Source organism: Schistocerca nitens, chromosome 8 (genome assembly GCF_023898315.1).
Source record: "Schistocerca nitens isolate TAMUIC-IGC-003100 chromosome 8, iqSchNite1.1, whole genome shotgun sequence".
NCBI lineage: Eukaryota > Metazoa > Arthropoda > Insecta > Orthoptera > Acrididae > Schistocerca > Schistocerca nitens.
This window is the reverse complement of record NC_064621.1, coordinates 47,543,271-47,564,656: the sequence shown is the minus strand read 5'-3', so window position 1 is coordinate 47,564,656 and position 21,386 is coordinate 47,543,271. Positions and strand designations below refer to the sequence as shown.

The 21,386-nt window shown below is 40.9% G+C and overlaps 1 protein-coding gene across 1 annotated transcript in view; it reads right to left on the bottom strand.

Moving 5' to 3' along the window:
* LOC126199146 (ras-specific guanine nucleotide-releasing factor 2-like) overlaps positions 1 to 21,386 on the bottom strand; it is a 1,534,440-nt gene that overhangs the window by 652,992 nt on the left and 860,062 nt on the right. Inside the window, exon 9 of the mRNA XM_049935901.1 lies at positions 5,658 to 5,760. Coding sequence (XP_049791858.1) covers positions 5,658 to 5,760 — 103 coding nt within the window. The remainder of the gene's footprint in view (positions 1 to 5,657; positions 5,761 to 21,386) is intronic.

The window sequence follows — 21,386 nt, the reverse complement described above, 5'->3', positions numbered from 1 at the left end:
TAGGATTGTTTACACTAATTTTTAACTTAGTGTTTACAATAGGGAGCCATAAAAATCGGCTGTAAGTAAAAAAAAAATTACACCGCTTTTTTCTGTAGTTTGCTTAGGAGCCAGGGACGTATGAAATGGTACATCACAAGACAGTTTATTTATGATTCTGTAGTAACGTACTTATTGGAGAATTTCGGTTTTCTTTTAAGAAACAAAAAATGGCTAGTACCCTGCTGGAGACCTGATGACCTGCAGGAAGACGTCGTAAACCTACTCACCAGCGTCAAGTTACACTTCCAGTCGAATCAGTGAATTTGAAACGTAGGAAACTTGTGTGGAATGATATACCTGCTTTATTTGATGTACCAAATAAGCCACCAGAACTGTAGCCGAAGGGAAAGCCGTACAGACATGATAATAAAACCAAAAACGTTACAACTGTTTCCCAACATAGAAGAAACGATTCCAAAATTGTTGCCACATCTGAGTCAACAACGGCAGGAATCTTCAACACAATCGATTTTGAAACAAAAGTTATTGCATTTACGAAAATCTTCGTTTCTTAGAAAGTCGAGTGAAGCGTAAGACTGTGCGAAATATTAGAACACATAAGAATTGCTAAGTGTCAAAGTAACTTGCTACCATAATAAGAACAGACAACAGAAATACGAGTGTATGCTTCTCATGTGTTTACGTTATCTTGCTTTCAGCGGAGTAAGCCGCAATTATATATCTAGTCGAAAATATTTTTTTCATGAATAATTTGTAGCTTACATCGCTAAATAAGTGAGATTCGGCTTTTTTTTTTTTACACGATCGTACACGTATCTCGATAATTTAGTAATGCTTGGAACACAAAACATAATTATTTTGTTAATTAAATGAAAAAGAAACTAAAAAGAAACAGTCTTACAGCTGGATGTCTTGCCGTTGGGAGCGCTAGTGTCTTTCCAACTCTCAGACGGTAAAAACTTTTACATCAGTCAGGGTCGCGTCTGTATTTTTCATCCGCTTTGGAATGACACGATACGTATCTGCGCCAGGCTCGGATTACTGAAGTTAGTTGGTTCATGATTAAAGAAACTGTTAGCAATTTTAGCTCTACGAGGTGCAGTACAGTTACTTACGGAATATATTTTATTTTGTGGTTAGCAATTAGTCTTTTCCTTTACAGAATAAACTGAACTGAAAGTATTCTAATTTTGTTTTTAGCAATCGAGTGCAGTGTGCAGTTTCTTTATTAATTGCTGCATGGAACTGAGACACGTTTTGTCATTTGGTGTTCTTCAGAGATTGACGACGCCCAGAGCGACAAGACACGATTAACGGTAGTGAGATGCTTATCCTAGCGCCCCCGTCATGACGTTAATGCTGGTAAATTAATGTTTCCGGAGGATTTTTATTTTAGGAGCCTAATAGCGTTGGCTCACTGGAGAGAAAGTACAGAAAGTTCAAAGGGATCCGCAAGGCAAGAACTATGAGTATGACATTACACAACGGAAGAATAAAGAGCAATTAAACACGGAAAGTTTGAAACCGCTGGAGATTGCACGCTTGTGAATTTCTGGCTCCAGAAATATGTACGATAATCCCTAAAAACACCAACAACATTCCGGAGGTTGTTCAGGAAAATTTTCTGAGGATCTTGGTGTAAGAGGCCGATCTCCGGTCGTTCATTTTAGAGCAATAATGCAATTATGAGTTATTCAGTTTGTTATCCCAATTACATTTGTTTCTGTGAAAATACCATCACAACTCGCAATAGGCAATCACCAAAACGCTGAGTACAAAGTACAGCGCAATGCAGCAACCCTCAGGATCAGGCATCACACGTGCACACCTTTATCATCATACGGTGTTTACTCTGTCTTCTCTATGTGTAGTACAATGCGTAACGAACGCATTAAGTGGTCCCTTTAAAGACATCGTTCAAAATGATCTCCACGACTGCGGCAGAGCGAGCAGCGACTGTTAAAATGCAACTAACACTTCCGGGAAAAAAAGAATCAGAACCGACTAAAGTTGAATGGAATCTTCAGCGCGAAGAGTAGGTGAGTGTCCCGTTAGCAACAGCAAGTATCGCGATGAATGAAAGAAGTTTCTTTTCAAACAAGGCACTCAGAGCATATCGTCGACATTTGCACTGTCGTGTGGACATTTGTATCTCAGTACCGATACAATAGTAAGTTAGGGCAAGAAATCAAACGAAATGCAGTTGCCCTGTAATATACCCCAAACGAAATCTGTATTCCAAGACTCAGTTCAACTCTCTCCAGTGCGTTAGTAGTGGAGGAAGGGTTTTGTAATTCCATGCGTTGATTCCCGTGTTCATTGGTTGATATCTCTATCCATGTCCGCCCTTGCATTGGAGTGTCAGCGCAGGCAGCCCTCGGCTCTAAGATTTTGACTTCTGGTGGAATATGTCTCACTGTTAATCTTTAACCTGTTTCACTACTGCTGACCTCCCTTCTCGCTTTACGCAGTCTTCCAATTAACTGTGGCTCCCTGTAAGTGCTAGCGAAGTTGACAGCCACCCACGGTCGACACTAAGATATGAAATAAATCCATTGCTGCTTTTACTTCTTTAGTTACAGCCTCCTAATCAGAAAATGCGATACATGAACAGTAAAAATGCAACACATCGAACAAATTTTGTGCGATTTACAGACAATGGTGCACACGGCTTCCCAGACGACTGTGTCTACAGAAAGGTCATTCGGCTACAAAGTTAAATAAAAATAAATTTGACAAACCGTGAAAACCAGCGGACACTCCACGACAGGATAGGCGCTAGGAGGGGGAGAGGGGAGGGGGGAGGGAGAGAGGGAGGGAGAGAGAGAGAGAGAGAGAGAGAGAGAGAGAATCGTATACGTGTGGTGTAACTTACATTACTTGAATGTAGCTATTAAGGTTAACAGTGGTGCAATGCGCCCCTCTACAGCTACACGCACAACATCCAATCAGTAAAGTGTTATTTTGAAAAGGTGATTCAGTCTTGTTAGTCATACGCTTGGGCATCCGTAGAAATTTTTCCATGTGGCAGCTAAACGTTGATGTCTGTTTTGATTTGGTGAGTTTTGAAACCTGTCCTATCCCAAGAAGAATATAAGACTTACTGTAGCTCAAAAAATTGATATAACCCTCAGTATTTTTAAGATAGAATACTTTGATACCTAAACAGTAAGCATATTTCAATACAGTATTCAAAATTTCATCTTTTTATGTTATTTATATGAATATAGATTTTTGTTTCAGCGATCTGAAACTACATTCTCATTTGATTAAATTCGCTATATCCAAAGAGTCCGGAAACAAAGCTATAAAATATTCACATAAATTAATAACATTCTCATTGTGTTACAATGAAATGGAATTAAAAATCTGGAATAGAAAAAAGTCAGAACGATTGAGAAAATTCTGTTGCATATCAACAAAAATAACCAACAAAAATGCCAGATTAATACTCCTTGAAGACGGCACTCAGAGAATAAATTTCAAAACGAGCTTCTTCAACTTTGATGCCATCTGCTACAACACACTGTTTTTTATAGTACTTCACGTTTGATCAGGCTAATGGATTTATTGCATTACTTTCATAGTTGTTAATGTTCACTGGCGTAAATGCGTTCTGAGTTTTTCGGATTTGTTAGGTAAAGTGAAGACTTGAATCGTTATATGAATTTGGGATACTACCCAAAGTCACCCTCATATTGGTTGGTAGAACAGGCTTAACAAGCTAGGCAAGAAGCTAGGCGTTTCTCGCCTCCCCAGTTTACGGCCTGTCAAGAGGACTGCGGAATTTGTAGCGCCGTGACTATGAGTTCTTCGAGAAGTGCAAACGCCTTAGGTATGCAGGAGAACTTCTGTGACCTCTGAAAGGTATGAGATGAGGTACCGGCGCAAATAAGGCTGTGAAGGCGGACAGTGGGTCGTGCTTGAACAGTCCGGTGGGTAGAGCAATTGGCCACGAAAGGCAAAGTTCCCAGGCTCGAGGCCTGTCCGGTACACAGTTTTAATCCGCCAGGAAGTGTACAGTGCTGCAATGAAAGAAAGCATGTCCTCAAATTGCATCCTCACCTTCCTTCGCCGCTCCCTCCCCCCTCCCGCCCCCTGCTTGCTGACGCCTAGGTGACATGATGTGAAAGTTATTCATTTTTGGGGATATCGTGCTTCAAGAGTTATTTGAAGATTTTGCAATACTGAAATGTGGACATTATATCTAATGCTTGAAGAAATGGAGCAACCAACCACTTTTTATACAACTTTATTTATACCAAGATGCGTTTATAACTTCACGCTCGCAATCTTTTTCTCGTTAGCATTTCAAACCTGCAGCTGACTTTTAGTCTACCTTTTTGTCACATGGCTAATGCGGGGCTGAATCAGTGTGTGGATTCTGTGCTGTGCATCCAGAGGCATAAAAGGAGCTCTAACTTACAGAATCAAAGGCAGCACGACGTTTGAAATGCAGTAGGCATAAAACGTTGTATTGACTAAGGCAGCGGCATCAATGTGTTGCGCCAATGCAAGACGCGTGAAAACCCGAAACGCGTTTTGTCGTAAATAAAGCTGTATGAATAGTTGCTGTTTGCTGTATTTTCTCAAGTAATTCAATCGACAGAGACGCCTGTCAATCGCCATTTTTATGAGTAACATAATATTATATTTATTAACTTTTCCATTTAAGTGTAGCTTCGCCCTGTCACTACAAAATTGTAAGTAAAAAACAATTATCGTTTGCTCTCTTGTTTGGAAGCATACTTCCACAGTATGTATTGCGTTTCATCTTCTCGTTTACGTGAAGTGCCAGTAATGGTTCTAGTCGTTATTGTAAACGACGTATGAACACACACCACTTAGATGTTTGCGACACTGTAAGTTCTCTTCTTGCCTTGTGAGTTGACTCCTTTGCGCTACGCTCAATACATTCCGTGATTCGTGAGACGGCTGTAAATTAGGACAAAGAGACAATTTCATCAGATTTTTTGTTCCACTGACCAATGATCTACATTGTTGAGGGTGAAATATTGGAATAACATGTAAGCTGAATAGCAACGGTGGATTCAGTTTTACTCTATTTACGTATGCAAAAAATGCTCCAGCATCGCCAACTACCTACAGAGTGAAGTTATGTCGCACTAGTAGAGAAACCTCTTGGTCGACTTAGCGTTGGTAATCTGAAACTTCATGGACACTGTAGCTGCATCATTTGAAAACTTCAGGGTGTCCATTTTCAAATGAGATGTAGCTCATCCAATTTCAGTATGTGATTCAGTAAATATAGGTATTTGAAACCGAGTTTACCTTTTTGATTCAGCTGGCGTATTCGAGCAGTCACAAAAAAATGAATTATCAGTAATAAGGGAAAGAGTAAAGCATATAACGAACACGGAAGGCTTACGAAAATGGGCAAGTTTAATACTTTGTTAACATCTCCAGAGTGTAAGACTCTGGAAATTTAGAGGTGTAGGCCTACCGTATGAGAATAACACAAGGAGTAGAAGACATCGCTAAAATATTAACAGAAAATTTTTTGTAATTTGGAGAGTTAGAGCAGGAATGGTAACAAATTAGCCACCGTAGTTCATATGAAAAAGTCTTGTGCCTTATAGACTTACAAGATAAATAGGGAGACATCAATATTCAACAGATGCGAAGTCACGAACCTTGCCTGACGAAGACCTGGTTCACATCGAGTAGGATGTCGCAGCCCTCCACGATCATTCGTTCCACAGCCAGATTCTTGCGCAGGTTTTCCGTCTCGCTGACCTGGAACCAGAATGGAAAATCTGTTTTGCTACAAGGAAAACATTAAATTCGAAGTCGTTTACATTTGAGCTCTGGAGTTAGATTTCTATGTAGAGAGAAACAACTTTCGCCTTGCCGTTGCCACAAAGACGACTTATACGACATTTGTTTATTTATGTTCTAAAATGCCAATAATTTTAGGAAATCTTAAAGGGTTTGCTCTAAACCTGTTTATGATATGTCAGTTTAACGATGTGCCAACCTAGTCACTATGTACCCTTCTCACCAGGATATAAGGCCTTCTTCAATCTATTCTAATAGTTGTTCTCATAGATGGATTGTAGCTGCTCTTCAACTTACACAGTCTTACATAAATTTTGTCGTATGGGTGCAGTGGAAGAGAAATTTGTTGTTCTCCTACAAACATCACGACATCGAGTAACTGTAAAATGTCTCAATGAAGCTTCCATATAATGGGTATCATTTTAATAATTTTGTGAAAAACGAAAATTCAAGAAGTATTTTCAGTTGCTAATTGTATGTGTTTAACTGACAGTAAAGTCTTTTTGAGATTTTTTCTATATATTTCTATTCCCTAGTTAGACAACACTTTTCTATAAACATATTTTCTATTTTTCCTGTCTTCTCAATGAGAGATCTTGCATCTACTTGAGAGCTTGTGCCTAGATGTAGGATTTAAATAAGAACAACCAAAATCTTCAATTTCTTTACAGTTAAAATATTTTTTGTTGGCTTATCACACATCATTTTTCATCCATAATAATATTTTAGAAAGTTCATCACTTGAAACTCGTTTTTAAAAGATTCTTATAATATTTGGATGTGACACGTTTTCCACAGGCACAAAGCACCTTATTACACCTATTTTTTGATGTTTCTTAACACATTGTTATATAAATGTGAATGCTTATAGTTTGTGTATTTATGTGAGTAAATTATGAATTACCTTCTACAATTCACAACTTATACACTCTTGGACTTGATTGCTCCCAGTTAATATAGAAAATTTTTGATTAGATACAAATAAAATTATTTAATAAAAACAATGTAATCACTAATTTTGTTAAATATGGTAACACGAAGTCTGAGGAGATTTGTATTAAGACCACATCATTATATTGTAGAAGAAAGAAAAATTAGAAAACGTTTTGAGAAAGAATCTGAAAAAAAACTGGAGTTGGTTTTGTATTAATTAATCATCAAGATAACATTAAGTGATATCAGAAACATTATTAAATTTTGGGAGAAATAAAATGAGAATGATCTTCATTATGGAAAAACTGTTTATGCTTGAGCAGAATACTTTCTGATTGGAGCAAAGTTGTGTGAAATGCAAGAAAAATTAAAAAAAAATTACAAAGTGGTTTTAATTTCTATGGTCAACCAATAAATATTTAAGCTGTACACTTCTTAGGAACACTTTTAAAAGTCATATTAATCATTATTCGTTAAGTTTTGTTAATGTTATGTTTCTTTTATTTGCCTTCATTTGTTCATTATAACAGATTTCAGCAAAAGTGTGAAATAAGTAGACAATTATTAGCAGTGATAACATACATCAACAATAAAAAAAATTTACCAATACATGAATCAACCAAACAGCAGAAACTCACTTGTTATATTTCAATTTAATGAAACTAACGAAAGTTTTTAAAAAATGCTGTATTTGAAATGGAGGCCATCACAGATCAATTGATCACTCTCACTCCTAACTAATCTTCACACTTGCACTTGCTACACCTAGGACTTATTACTTATTCATTCGTCAATCTTAATATTTCTGCTTCTGAAAGTAAACTAGCTTCCTATGCGGCGAATAGTCCATATTTATAACGCTGCGCATCGAAGGTTCTCTATACAAGAAAACTGTAGAATATTTTCTCGAACAAATGCGAGACAGAATAACGTGTCGAGATCACCAAAATGGTCGCGACTTTTCTCGTAGGTATGTGTTAGCTGTCTATGGGCCAGACAGAAACATTAAATATGATGACGCGGACGCGCGTGCTACATAGGAATGTACAACTAATCGATAACTCGATTCAGTCGATCCAGCTGACGAAAGAAACGAACGAAAAGCGTGCTGGCTGATTGGCGGAGGCGGCGAGGGTGGCGACGCGGGAGGCCCAGCAACTGGGGGGTCCGCCACTGCTTAGAGATGGACTTAAAAAAAAAAAAATGCCGCATAAGAGATGTGAAACAGGGGATGAGAGAGAGAGAGAGGGAGAAAGAGAGAGGGAGAGAGAGAGAGAGAGAGAGGAAGAAAGAGAGTGAAGTTGAAAAGCCCTCTGAGGGTTTCCTTCGTGGGCTCAAAGGTTGTGCTGAAATTTAATTTTTTCTATTTAAATGGAAGCACTACTGAATAAGCTCAATAATGCAAGCAAGTAAATGTTTTGTATAACATTACTGCTGTGAATTTTTGAGTACTAGATATAGAGAGAAAAAAAATGTATGCATCTCAATGATGACTTGAGATTTACTTTGCCAGACAGATATTCTAAATTAATTTGTGGTTGGGATTTTAATGAATTTCATGATCTGGAATTCACACCGTGCAATGCTATCCAGAATTTCTAGTTTAATTTTTTAATTGAAAATAGGCCCAAATGTTACAGTATTTTTCTCGATGTTTTTCGGAGCTCTGCAGTACTAAGATGCCGTCCCTTCTTGGTTACTTTCCCTGGGTTCACAAAAATATGGTCACGATTTTCCGCCTGGTCGACTCAATGTGCCCACATGCTACTAGGGACTCAGGTACGGAAACGAGCGTCGCGGAAGGTATAAATGAAAATCGTCGATACCTCTGACAGTGTGGAATCCCTTACTTGTTACTAAGATGGTAGGGTGCGCTAATTTCATAGGTTGTACTCATGGTGAGGACCAAAACAAGAAAAGTCTAGTTAACATAGGATCTAAAATGTATACGTTAAGAGCTACGAGAACCTGTTCGTCTTTGATGCTGTGGGACACAGTTCTTCTACTGCAAACTTTTTAGTTTCCATATTTTTAAAGGTCGTAGTATGGACGAAAACAAGAAAACATGTCCATTAAATATGGGCTCTAAAATGCATATCTTACGAGCTACTGTGTATGGGCACTTGTTCTATAGAAGGCATGTATTTCCACTGTCAGCACCATCACAGTGTTAACTTTCGACATGATCGTTTCCGGAACAGGGTCCTTTAACTGAAATTGATGCATTTACCGTTCTCAATTATCCCTCAAAGTTTATGGCATCGTCACGGGATCACCATGTATGTAAACGTTTTAAGACACAATCTGAGCAGCCATCTTAGACTGTTTGCGGATGATGCTATCAATTACCGTTTAGTAAGGTCAACAGAAGATCGAAATCAATTTCAAAATGATTTAGACAGGTTATCTGTATAGTGCGGAAAGTGACAGTCCATTGTAAATAATGAAAAGGGTGAGGTTATCTGATTGGGTACTAAAATCTGACCCAGTAAATTTCGGTTACATGATCAATCAAATAAATCTAAAGGCTGTCAGCTCAACTAAATTCGTAGGTACTACAATTATGAACAAATTAAATTGTAACTATCACACAGATAATGTTGTGGGGAAGGCGAACCAAAGGCTGCGTTCTGTCAGCGGTATAATTCAGAGAAACAACAGATGTATTGAAGACTCTGGCTACATTACACCTGCCAGTCCTCTCGTGAGGATTTCTACGTATTACGGGGTCTTTCACAGAGAGGACTGAATGTAGGATATGGAAAATCTTCAAAGACGGGCAGCTCGTCTGGTATTATCGCGAAACAGGAGAGGGAGTATCATAGTATGGTAAGGGAGTTGGGATGGCAATTATTAAAACAAAGGCATTTTTCGATGTGGCGGTATCTTCTCACGAAATTTCAGTCACAAGCCTACTTCCCCGAATATGGAAATATTTGTTGACTTCCATCTGCATAGGGATAAATGATTATCGAAACAAAATGCGAGAAATTAGATCTTGTGTGGAACGATTTAGGTGTTCGTTTTCCCACCTGCTGTTCGAAAGTGAAATTGTAGGGAGATAGTCTGAAGGTGGCACGTTGAAGCCTCTGCCAGGCACTTAAGTGTGATTGTAGACTAGTCATCTAGATGTAGGAAACTGCTACGAGGGAGTGGCTGCATTCACAACCAAACGATTTCTCTCATGAGGTATCTGTGCACTTCCTGCATTCCTTTATTTGCACAACCCATACCAATATCACAACGCGGAAATAATTCTGTTGGTTACGTTTCTACAACTAAACCGTTGAGCCAATTTCCATGGAATACCGTATGGAGATAGCTTGACTACTGAAGAATATAAGCTACGTTAGAAAGTAAGAAGAAAATATTGACCCCTAAGAGGGCGAAGTAAGGAATGGAACATCTCTCTTTTAGTTCAGTGAACAGAAACTGTGCTAAAAATTGTTAGATTTGTAGCATAATGTCCACGTTGTATGAAACACAGCCATTTCAATAGAACACGCACCTCTTAGCAGCGATATTGCGCGTGCCACCGCGTCCTGCACTGTGGCAGCCATGCCTAAACGAACAGGCAGACACGTGAGCGCAGCTGATGTAATTGCACGTACAACAACAGCTTATTTACTCACCATCGCTCGTCGTAACAAAGCCACTGCCACACGAGTGCAGCTGTTGGGGACAGCTAGTGATAAATCGTTAGGGATTTTACTTGTATCATACTCATAAGTAAAATTTTATAATAAAATGTGGCAGTTTTCAAAGGAATTTCGTTCTGTAGACATAATTAAGTCGTTCTTCAAAACTGACCCTCCCAACTTCAGAGTGTGGCAAAATCATCCTCATTTAGTTTATTCGGAAATGCCTTCACAAAAGAAGACGAAGTAAATATTCCAGAATTCGAATCGAGAACAGCTGCCAACGTGAGTAACATAGAAGTAAATATCCTCGGAATAATGAAGCAACTTAAATCACTTAATGAAAGCAAGTGTTCTGGTCCAGACTATATACCAATTAGGTTCCTTTCGGAGCATGCTGATGTATTAGCTCCATACTTAACAATCATATACAGCCGTTCGCTCGACGAAGATCCGTACTCAAAGACTGGAGAGTTGCACAGGTCACACCAAGATTCAAGAAAGGTAGTAGGAGTAATACACTAAATTACCGGCCCATAACGTTAACGTCGATATGCAGCAGGATTTTGGAACATGTATTGTGTTCGAACATTATGAATTACCTAGAAGAAAACGGTCTATTGGCATACAGTCAACATGGGTTAAGCGTCCGCGGCTCGTGATCTTGCGATAGCGTTCTCGCTTCGGGGTCCAGGGTTCGATTCCTGGCGGGGTCACGAATTTTCTCTGCCTCGAGATGACTGGGTGTTGTGTGTCTTTCATCATCATTTCATCCTCATTCACTCGCAAGTCGCCGTAGTGGCGTTAAAGAACTTGTGGAGCGGCGGCCGAACCGCCCAGCGAGGGGTCTCCCGGCCACCAATGCCATACGCTCATTATTAAGATGGGTTTACAAAATATCGTTGTGAAACACAACTAGCTCTTTATTGACAAGGGATGTCAGATCGATTCCGTATTTCTCGACTTCCGGAAGGCTTTTGACACTGTACCACACAAGCGGCACGTAGGGAAATTGCGTGCATATGGAATATTGTCTCAGTTATGTGACTGGATTTGTGGTTTCCTGTCAGAGAGGTCACAATTTATAGTAATTGACGTACAGTCATCCAGTAAGACAGAAGTGATTTCTGGCGTTCCCCAAGGTAATGTTAAAGGCCCTTTGCTGTTTCTTATCTATATAAAACGATTTGGGAGACAATCTGACCAGCCTTCTTAGGTTGTTTGCATATGCCGCTGTCGTTTATCGACTAATAAAGTAATCAGAAGATCAAAACAACGATTTAGAAAAGATATCTGAATGGTTCGAAAAGTGACAGTTGATCCTAAATAACGAAAAGTGTGAGGTCAGCCACATGAGTGCTAAAAGGAACTCAAACTTCGGTTGCACGATAAATCAGTCTAATCTAAAAGCCGTAAATTCAACTAACTAGGTATTACAATTACGAACAACTTAAATTGGAAGGAACACACAGAAAATGTCGTGGGGACGGCTAACCAAAGACTGCGTTTTATTGGCAGGACACTTAGAAGAAAATGTAACAGACCTACTAAGGAGACTGCCTACACTACGCTTGTCCGTCCTCTTTTAGAATACTGCTGCGCGGTGGGGGATCCTTACCAGATAGGACTGACGGAGTACATCGAAAAAGTTCAAAGAAAGGCAGCATGTTTTGTATTATCGCGAAATATGGGAGAGAGTGTCACAGAAACGATACAGGATTTGGGCTGGACATCATTAAAAGAAGGGCGTTTTTCGTTGCGACGGAATCTTCTCACGAAATTCCAATCACCAACTTCCTCCTCTGAATGCGAAAATATTTTGTTGACACCGACTTACATAGGGAGGAACTTATCACCAAGATAAAATAAAGGAAATCAGAGCTCGTACTGAAAGATGTAGGTGTTCATTCTTCCCGTGCGCTGTACGAGATTGGAATAATAGAGAATTGTGAAGGTGGTTCGAGGAACCCTCTGCCAGGCACTTAAATCTGATTTGCAGAGTATCCATGTAGATGCAGATTTGATTTGTATGTCCTGTTCCAGTTCAGGGCTTTTCTTCGGTGTACTGACGCAGTTTACTTTTGCACTGACTGTAAGGAGCAGAACTATGGAAGCTTAGCCTGTGTTGGCCAATTTTTCCCTTAACACTGCTTTTAAGTGGTCCTTATTCTTCGTATCGGGGAAGAATTTTTCCCTGATCCATACGTTTCCTGATCCATACGTGCCCAGAAAGGCCAAATAGTGGAAAGTTTTGTATAAGATTTCTGGCAAGTTTTGTATATATTACCGACGGCGTTAAATTCGAATTTTCAAAGTCCCAGCAACATTTAGGCCCAGAAATTGGTCAAAAATGGGGAAAATTACAAAAAAATGGTATAACTCGGAAACGAGGCTGTTTTCCGCAAAGTTTCCCACAAGAAAAGGTGTTACTGAATTTCTCCATTATAACCTCCCCACCCCTGTGCCCATACCGTAGTTTCCTGTACACCTGTTTCCAAATTCCATCCTCCTGTAGAGCCACATTGTTATTGCAGTGGTTGGTAGTTGATGACTGCCGTGGTGGAGAGGTAAGATGCTTGTGAGATGGCATTGACCTCCCCCTCCTGATACAGAGTACCTGATGCGTCGAGTCGTTTGGCACGGTAAGCAGTCATTTTCAGATATGTGTGAGAGCTATGTTCTTTTCAGTCAATCGAACTACAGTTCCAAATCTGTTATAGTGTATGACGGTTGCCCCGACAAGTTGAGCACCAGCAAAAAGAAGAACAAGCGAGCGAAAAGGTCCCAGAAAGACAGCTGTGTAGAAATAATCTTCAGCGAAACGACGGCGAAACGTATGGATCAGGAAAAAATTCTTCCCTGATACGAAGAATAAGGACCACTTAAAATCAGTGTTAAGGGAAAAATTTGCCAACACAGGCTAAGCTTCCATAGTCCTGCTCCTTACAGTCAGTGCAAAAGTAAACTGCGTCAGTACACTGAAGAAAAACCCTGAACTGGAACAAGACATACAAATACTTAAAGATCTGATTGTGGAGAAGTATGCCATAGTGGAGTGTGGTAAACGATTCCTCATTAAGTTGTGTGGCGGTGTAAGTAGAGTGTCTCTTAACCACTTCAGATACATACACCATACGCTTCAGCCGCCAGCGCCCGATGTTATAACGACCTACATCGTATGCAAATGCAAAAGCGTGTTTCATGGCTATTCTTAGTTCAAATGGTTCAAATGGCTCTGAGCACTATGGGACTTAACATCTGTGGTCATCAGTCTCCTAGAACTTAGAACTACTTAAACCTAACTAACCTAAGGACATCACACACATCCATGCCCGAGGCAGGATTCGAACCTGCGACCGTAGCTGTCGCGCGGTTCCGGACTGCGCGCCTAGAACCGCTAGACCACCGCGGCCGGCGCTATTCTTAGTGTCAGAACAGAAAGGAGGGTACCAACCCGCCGCACTCTACAGCGTAGCTGTACGCGCCTATTTGTGACGCAGAGAACGCTGGTTAGCCTGATAGTCAACGTAAAAATAGGTAAATGTCGTGTGGTGCAGTGCTTTCAATTGGACGCCGCTTCGGTGACTTGAGTGTCCTCAAAATCAACGGCACATAGTTCACCCGATTGGTCACCTACCTAAGTACTAGACAGGCCAAAACTGCAACAGAATTGACGAGTTATTTTTGCGTGAATTGTTAATTTTTTATCATCTGAAGAAGCATCGTCAATTAGTCTATAAGTTACAGTTACATCTATCTTGTTGACAGATTAAATTCTGATTTTTCTTGCCAAAACAACAGCATGAATTACACAAACTCACAGTGCAATAGCTACTGTGACAGAATCTTGAAACACAGTGTCTTGTTACACAACCAGTAGCTCAGTGCCTTATGGAAAACCTCACTGTGTTGGTTTCGTCTGACATAAGACGAAATTTCACGTTTATTTTCATACTAGAAAATTCTCTTTCCACTAGCCATCAATGTATTTTCAAAAATTAGAGTTCTGGATTGCAAAAGTAATTAAATTAAAACTATAGTCCTGGCTATATCGACATAGATAAGAAACCAGAGGTTGAAAATACCGCTTTACTTGTAAATTTCTCTTATGATCACGACCGGTTTCGGGCTCTCATAAGGCCATCTTCAGGTGTCGCAACTGTGCTGCGGCCCCCAAGCGGCGCAGTGGACGTGTACAAGGCGCGGAGTGCTAGCTATGAGCGCAGAACAGGGAGTACCTGTCCACCGCGTCCCACGGGGGCCATAGCACAGTTGCGACAGCTGAGGATGGGCTTTTTAGAGCTCGAAACCGGTCGTGATCACAAGAGAAATTTACAGCCGAAGCGGTATTTTCAACCTCTGGTATAATGCCCAGTTGCGGATGTTCTTCCATCAGGATTGTTTATAGTTAAGAAATGGCTCTGAGCGCCATGGAACTTAACTTCTGAGGTCATCAGTCCCCTAGACTTAGAACTATTTAAACCTAACTAACCTAAGGATATCACACACATCCATGCCCGAGGCAGGATTCGAACCTGCGACCATAGCAGCAGCGCGGTTGCGGACTGAAGCGCCTAGAACCGCTCGGCCACAACGGCCGGCTACTGTTAAGAAAGTTACATATGTTAACGACTTGGTAAAATATTCTGCTCTTTGCCAAAATCTAATTTTGGTACCTGGAACGGTTTAGCAGATGTGAAATATGTTTCATTCTCTGACAGGTGCAGTCGGAATTGCATATGGTACATAAATTCCAATTTCTCGAAACTGCAGACAGATAGAGACCTCCAACCACGTCTAAAGAAAAATTCAGTATCTTAGCTGAATTTCATTTCCAATAACCTACGGTGTAATATGCACCACATGCAGAATCATACCGATCCATATTTCTCATTGCTAACTTATTCGAAAATCGCCGGCCGGTGTGACTGAGCGATTCTAGGCGCTTCAGTCTGGAACAGCGCGACCGCTACGGTCGCAGGTTCGAATCCTGCCTCGGGCATGGATGTTTGTGATGTCCTTACGTTAGTTAGGTTTAAGTAGCTCTAAGTTCTAGGGGACTGATGACCTCAGATGTTAAGTCCCGTAGTGCTCAGAGCCATTTATTCGAAATTCGCGCGGTGTTTATTTACATGGGAATATCACACTGAATATGACCATTAGTTAGATGATGCATACTTTACCATAAAGCCAACACATGAAGGTATAAGTAACATGAAAATCAATTTCTTTTGCCGATTAGTTTGTAAAATAGAGAAAGATTCCAGAGCGTGCGCCTCGATTGTGTCATCAACATGCGCGACAAAAGCAGGCAAACAATGTCTCATTCATTCTGGCTCCCTGGCAGGTGCTGGGTTGCACAGGTCGGCGCCAACATCCTGATGATACTGCGTGTTGCCTCATTAGGTAACTAGCGGACACTTTCCATGCTGGATCACGCCACTTTCCACTGCACCCCCCCCCCCCCCCCCACCTGCACACGTAGCCGGTTTTCTTTCTGTGCACACTCTTACAGCTTTCAAAAAATAGGCCTCCACTGTTCGAAGCTCCATATTAAGTGCATTATAGTTTGTAAGAATGTCAGTCACCTTGATTTGCAAAACTTGTTAGAAGTAGCCGTGTTGAAAGTAGAGGAGGAACAAATGACTGAAATGAGGACTGCTACAGACGAACGATAACCATATTTCACGGTAGTGTTACAAAAAAATGGCTCTGAGCACTATGGGACTCAACTGGTGTGGTCATAAGTCCCCTAGAACTTAGAACTACTTAAACCTAACTAACCTAAGGACATCACACACATCCATGCCCGAGGCAGGATTCGAACCTGCGACCGTAGCGGTCGTGCGGTTCCAGACTGTAGCGCCTTTAACCGCTCGGCCACTCCGGCCGGCGTAGTGTTACAATAATTTCCCACTGTGAAATACTGTAAGAAACTGTGCTGGCGTAAACTGTCGCCAGTACACCGGTCAGCAAAGATGTAGCGCAAAGATCGATAGTAGGCACTGGATCAAATGCACCTATCATGAGAGAGGCCAGAGACATACCGACAAGCAACATCTCGCCAACGCTCTCTCGACAGCAAGTATTGAGCCCGCCATCACTGGCCGGAGCGCCTCACTGACTTACTCCTAGATTAGTGACCACAGCGGGACCACCGGTGAGACTGTAATAGCAAGATAACTGATACTGTCTGCAAAAGGACTATTACAGGAGAGATTGTACCACAACACATAGACTCTATTCCAGTTAAGTAAAAGTTCATGTACATAAAGAACCATATTAATCCCTGTGTTCATCTATATTGTAGAAAGAGGATATCGGCCACCCACAGCAACATCCTCTCCCATCCTTCCTTGAGGTACAAGACGGTACAGAAACACTGCGCAATGGTTTCAAATTCATTTATAACAATGATAGGCAAATAATTTTTACTTATTATCTGGTATGAACTGAAATCAGTGATCTAGTATCTTCCTTAGCTGTAACGTACACATATTCCCATTTTGCAGTAAAGACAAGAGCAGTGGTGCAAAAGTGTGAAAGAAATCAAACTTCTTAGAAATTTCCTTAAAGTTATCATGTCAGTTATATTATATTACAATAATTATTCTTATTAGTAAAAAATGCCAAATAAAATATTATTATTTCATTTGTGTAAATGGAGCTGGCCGAAGTGGCCGAGCGGTTCTAGGCGCTTCAGTCTGGGACCGCGCGACCGCTACGGTCGCAGATTCGAGTCCTGTCTCGGGCGTGGATGTGTGTGATGTTCTTAGGTTAGTTAGGTTTAAGTAGTTCTGTTCTGGGGGACTGATGACCTCAGATGTTAAGTCCCATAGTGCTCAGAGCCATCTGAACTATTTTTTTGTGTAAGTTATTTAAGGCTTTCTAATGGTATGATTGATGAAAGTTTTCGTTTTGGTGTTCGGATGAATATCAAACTATATTGTATGGTGTGGAGTTGGGTTTTGGTGATGGCTCCTAATTTCAACATGCACTGCACACTATCGGTTGGTCTGATGAAAAAATGTCAGTGAAATCTATTTTGGGGGAAATTATATCCTCTTTATTTACATACATAGTAAAATTTGTCGAAAACCGTATCGTTTCCGGGAGAAAAACCCAATAAATGTCCATTATTTCCGTTTTTGGCCAATTTCCGGGCCAAAATGATCTTTGGATTCCGCACTGTTTTTTTTTTTTTTTTTTTTTTTTCTTTATTGATTTTCAATTCCCTCCAAAGGGTGCGGGCTGGCAGCTGCTCTACAGCCTACAGACTTTTTTAAAAACGGAAGAAGAAAAGAAACAAGAAAACAGGCGATAAAACGGTGACTTAAAGCGTAAAATGGCGGAAAAATGCGGGAAGTTTTTCGGACTGCAAATCATCGAAAATATATAGAACGCTTGTCGAAAAAACTTACACAAAACTTTCCACTAAGAATATCATTTGACTGGACTATATTACAAGATTTTTGGTGTTACATGTTGACGGCATAGAATGAATTTAACAGACGCCCTTATTCCTGTGTGTTAATAAGCTTGTACTTCTTTTTGTAAGACGTTATTAGCAGACTAGCGTATTTTGAGAGAGCAATTGGGTTACTGGATCCTTCACTTTCTCCTTAGACCATTCAGTGCCCCTGTTTAATACTGTGTACGCTAGGTGTCAGGTCTGCACAGCTGGTTACTGCTGCGTCCGCCAGATGTCAGGCATAAGCTGCTGACTGGAGTTCGGCCCCAGCACGCCCGTAAAGGCGAGTCTTTACACTCAAGGTATGTTTCAGTTGTGGGCTGAACGTATCTCGGTCGTAAAGTCAAACTCGCAATCTGTACATCTGTTTATTTTCAGAAAGAACTTTTCCTTACTTTAGTGCACTTTTCTCTTACTCCTGTAGAAGACAGAGAGAAGAGAAAGTTAAATAGTGGTAGTTTCGCAAGTAAAGTGCTGTCACACTTTGCCGCTGTTATTACACTATGAAACGTGTGTTAATGATTAAATAAACCAGTGGCAATTTAAATTCTAATGCTCTACTTTTTCGCATAAAACTGTATAGAGCAGTGCATCTTTGAACGATGTTTTGTTGTTCAAGGTGGTCAACAACTTAATACACTCATAGGTAAACGTCTAAGACAGCGTAATTTCAGTGAGAAGTTCTTATAGCTAACCCTAAAGCATAGTTCTGTGGGCTGAGTTACTCTCGGCATTTGTTCTCTTAGTAAGGCATAAATGCATCTCTAAAAATGGCTCTGAGCACTATGGGACTCAACTTCTGAGGTCATCAATCCCCTAGAACTTAGAACTACTTAAACCTAACTAACCTAAGGACATCACACACATCCATGCCCGAGGCAGCATTCGAACCTGCGACCGTAGCGGTCTCGCGGTTCCAGACTGTAGCGCCTAGAACCGCACGGCCACTCTGAAGGCATCTCTAATCGCACACTTACGCATGTATGGTATACTTCCTTTGAGCACTTGGCTTCTCCTTTCTTTTGCTGTGGCGGATACTCGAATCCTAATCCCCTTGGCATCCTGGCATCCTTGGCATCCTTTCATAGCCTCCACACCAATGTCGTTCTATATTTTTAACATTTTTCAAGTACATTCTCTTTACTATTCCATTGCCTTAGATGCTCTTGTATCCTTCCGTGCCGGCCGTGGTGGTCGAGCGGTTCTAGGGGCTTCAGTCCGGAACCGCGCGACTGCTACTGTCGCAGGTTCGAATCCTGCCTCGGGCATGGATGTGTGTGATGTCCTTAGGTTAGTTAGGTTTAAGTAGTTCTAAGTTCTAGGGGACTGATGACCTCAGATGTTAAGTCCCAAAGTACTCAGAGCCATTTGAAACTCCAGGAGGGACTTCTTGAATTTCCACAGCGTTTACTGGTCCCGTTCTGTCGCCACCCTCCGACACCATCGAAGCCGCCACTTTCTCGGTTAATCTCTCCATATCCGCTTTCATTTTTTTCATTTTTCTCACTTCCCCGTAGTCTCAATTCTTCAAATTTATTTCCTAGTTCGCGAATGGCAGCGTTGTTCCCTTCTACTTTCTTCCTAGCTAATTCACAACTTTCTACGTGTTTGATGAATTCTTCGCTCACATCTTTCACTTAGTTCCTGGAATTTATTTTCTAGTCTTTCACCTCTTTTGTTTCATTTTGATCGCAATTAATCGCTACCCTACCTCGTCAATAGTCGCTTTTATTTCCGCTGAGACCCCCTTTTTAATTTCAATATCTAACTCTCTATTTCTTTATCTTGACCTTTCCTTCGCTTCCTGAAAGTTTGAATCCATTTTTCTTCTTAGCATTTCAGCCAAATCGGCCAGCCACGTTGTGCACAGATATACGTTCACTGATGTATTCTGTTCGCTAATTGTGGTTTCAGCCTCGTCCATACTCGCACTTCTGAGATTGTGCCTTTGGCGTGAAACATTATTAACCGCGATTGGAACAGACTGTGCATCACTTAAGTTTAAAATCGTCGCAGCACCACAAGAATCCGGCTCAATCATTTTCTGTACTCTCCTGGCTAAACATGACAAGCTTCCTATCTCCACCATTTGCCTCTGTCTTTATAGCCTGTTCACCAAGCGTGTTACCTAATTTCTCAGCATCTAACTTCTTTTTTCTCATAACGTTGTTAGAGCAACAGTGCATGTCTATCTTAGAAACAACGCAAATGAGAACTAATACCAAAAAATCGCTCACCTAAATATACGGAAAACAGTTTCTAAATTTGTTATCCAAGTTAAACTAAGGCATTCATCACACACAACCTAATGCTAGGAAACGAATCTTCACACGCAATCCTAACACAAAAATATATCGTACACACACACACACACACACACACACACACACACACACACACAGACACGCACATTCCATAAAATTCACCAATCAAAACCTCAACACTTAAAATCCACCAAAATGACATAAATACCCTTCTGACGAAAATAAAAACAATGTAGCTATTGCCAACAGGGTAACAGTGCTGTTTAACCACAATAAAGAAATTGTGTAAAGCCCGTCGAAAAGCAGGTTAGGTTTAAGTAGTTCTAAGTTCCAGAGGACTGATGGCCTCAGATGTTAAGTCCCATAGTGCTCAGAACCATTTGAACCATTTTTTTTCTCCTTGCGTCATCATTAATCGTAATGACTTTTCTACACGAATTTGTCGCGCCGGTTTTCTATGATTGCTTTCCTGCTTACAAGACGAGAAACGTACGTGAATTGAACTGGAGAGATACTGTGCCTCCTCGTGGGCCTCTAGTTGGTCTCGTCGATTAGTACAGTACAGTACACATTTAATAAATAAGTTGGGGCATGTCTTGTACTGGCCATGTGTCTGGGACACTCATTAACTGTTCAGTCATATATGCTTACGTTCTATACGAATATACGTTTCTGTTGTTATCTTTGTACAGCTTGCCCTTCCAACTAGGCCTGCTACAAAATAAATTCTCTCATTAGATTTTTCTGGCAAATGCTGTTATTCTTCTATGCACATGAACATGAGGCACCTAATGCCCAGAAAGAGGGCGCAGTGACACATCAGACATGGACGACCAAGAATACACTACTGGCCATTAAAATTGCTACACCACGAAGATGACATGCTACAGACGCGAAATTTAACCGACAGGAAAAAGAAGCTGTAATATGCAAATGATTATCTTTCCAGAGCATTCACACAAGGTTGGCGCCGGTGGCGACACCTACAACGTGCTGACATCAGGAAAGTTTCCAACCGATTTCTCATACACAAACACCAGTTGACCGCCGTTGCCTGGTGAAACGTTGTTGTGATGCCTCGTGTAAGGAGCAGAAATGCGTACCATCACGTTTCCGACTATGTTAAAGGTCAGATTGTAGCCTGTCGCGATTGCCGTTTATCGTATCGCGACATTGCTGCTCGCGTTGGTCGAGATCCAATTACTGTTAGCAGAATATGGAATCGGTGTGTTCAGGTCGGCAGTACGGAACGGCGTGCTGGATCCCAACGGCCTCGTA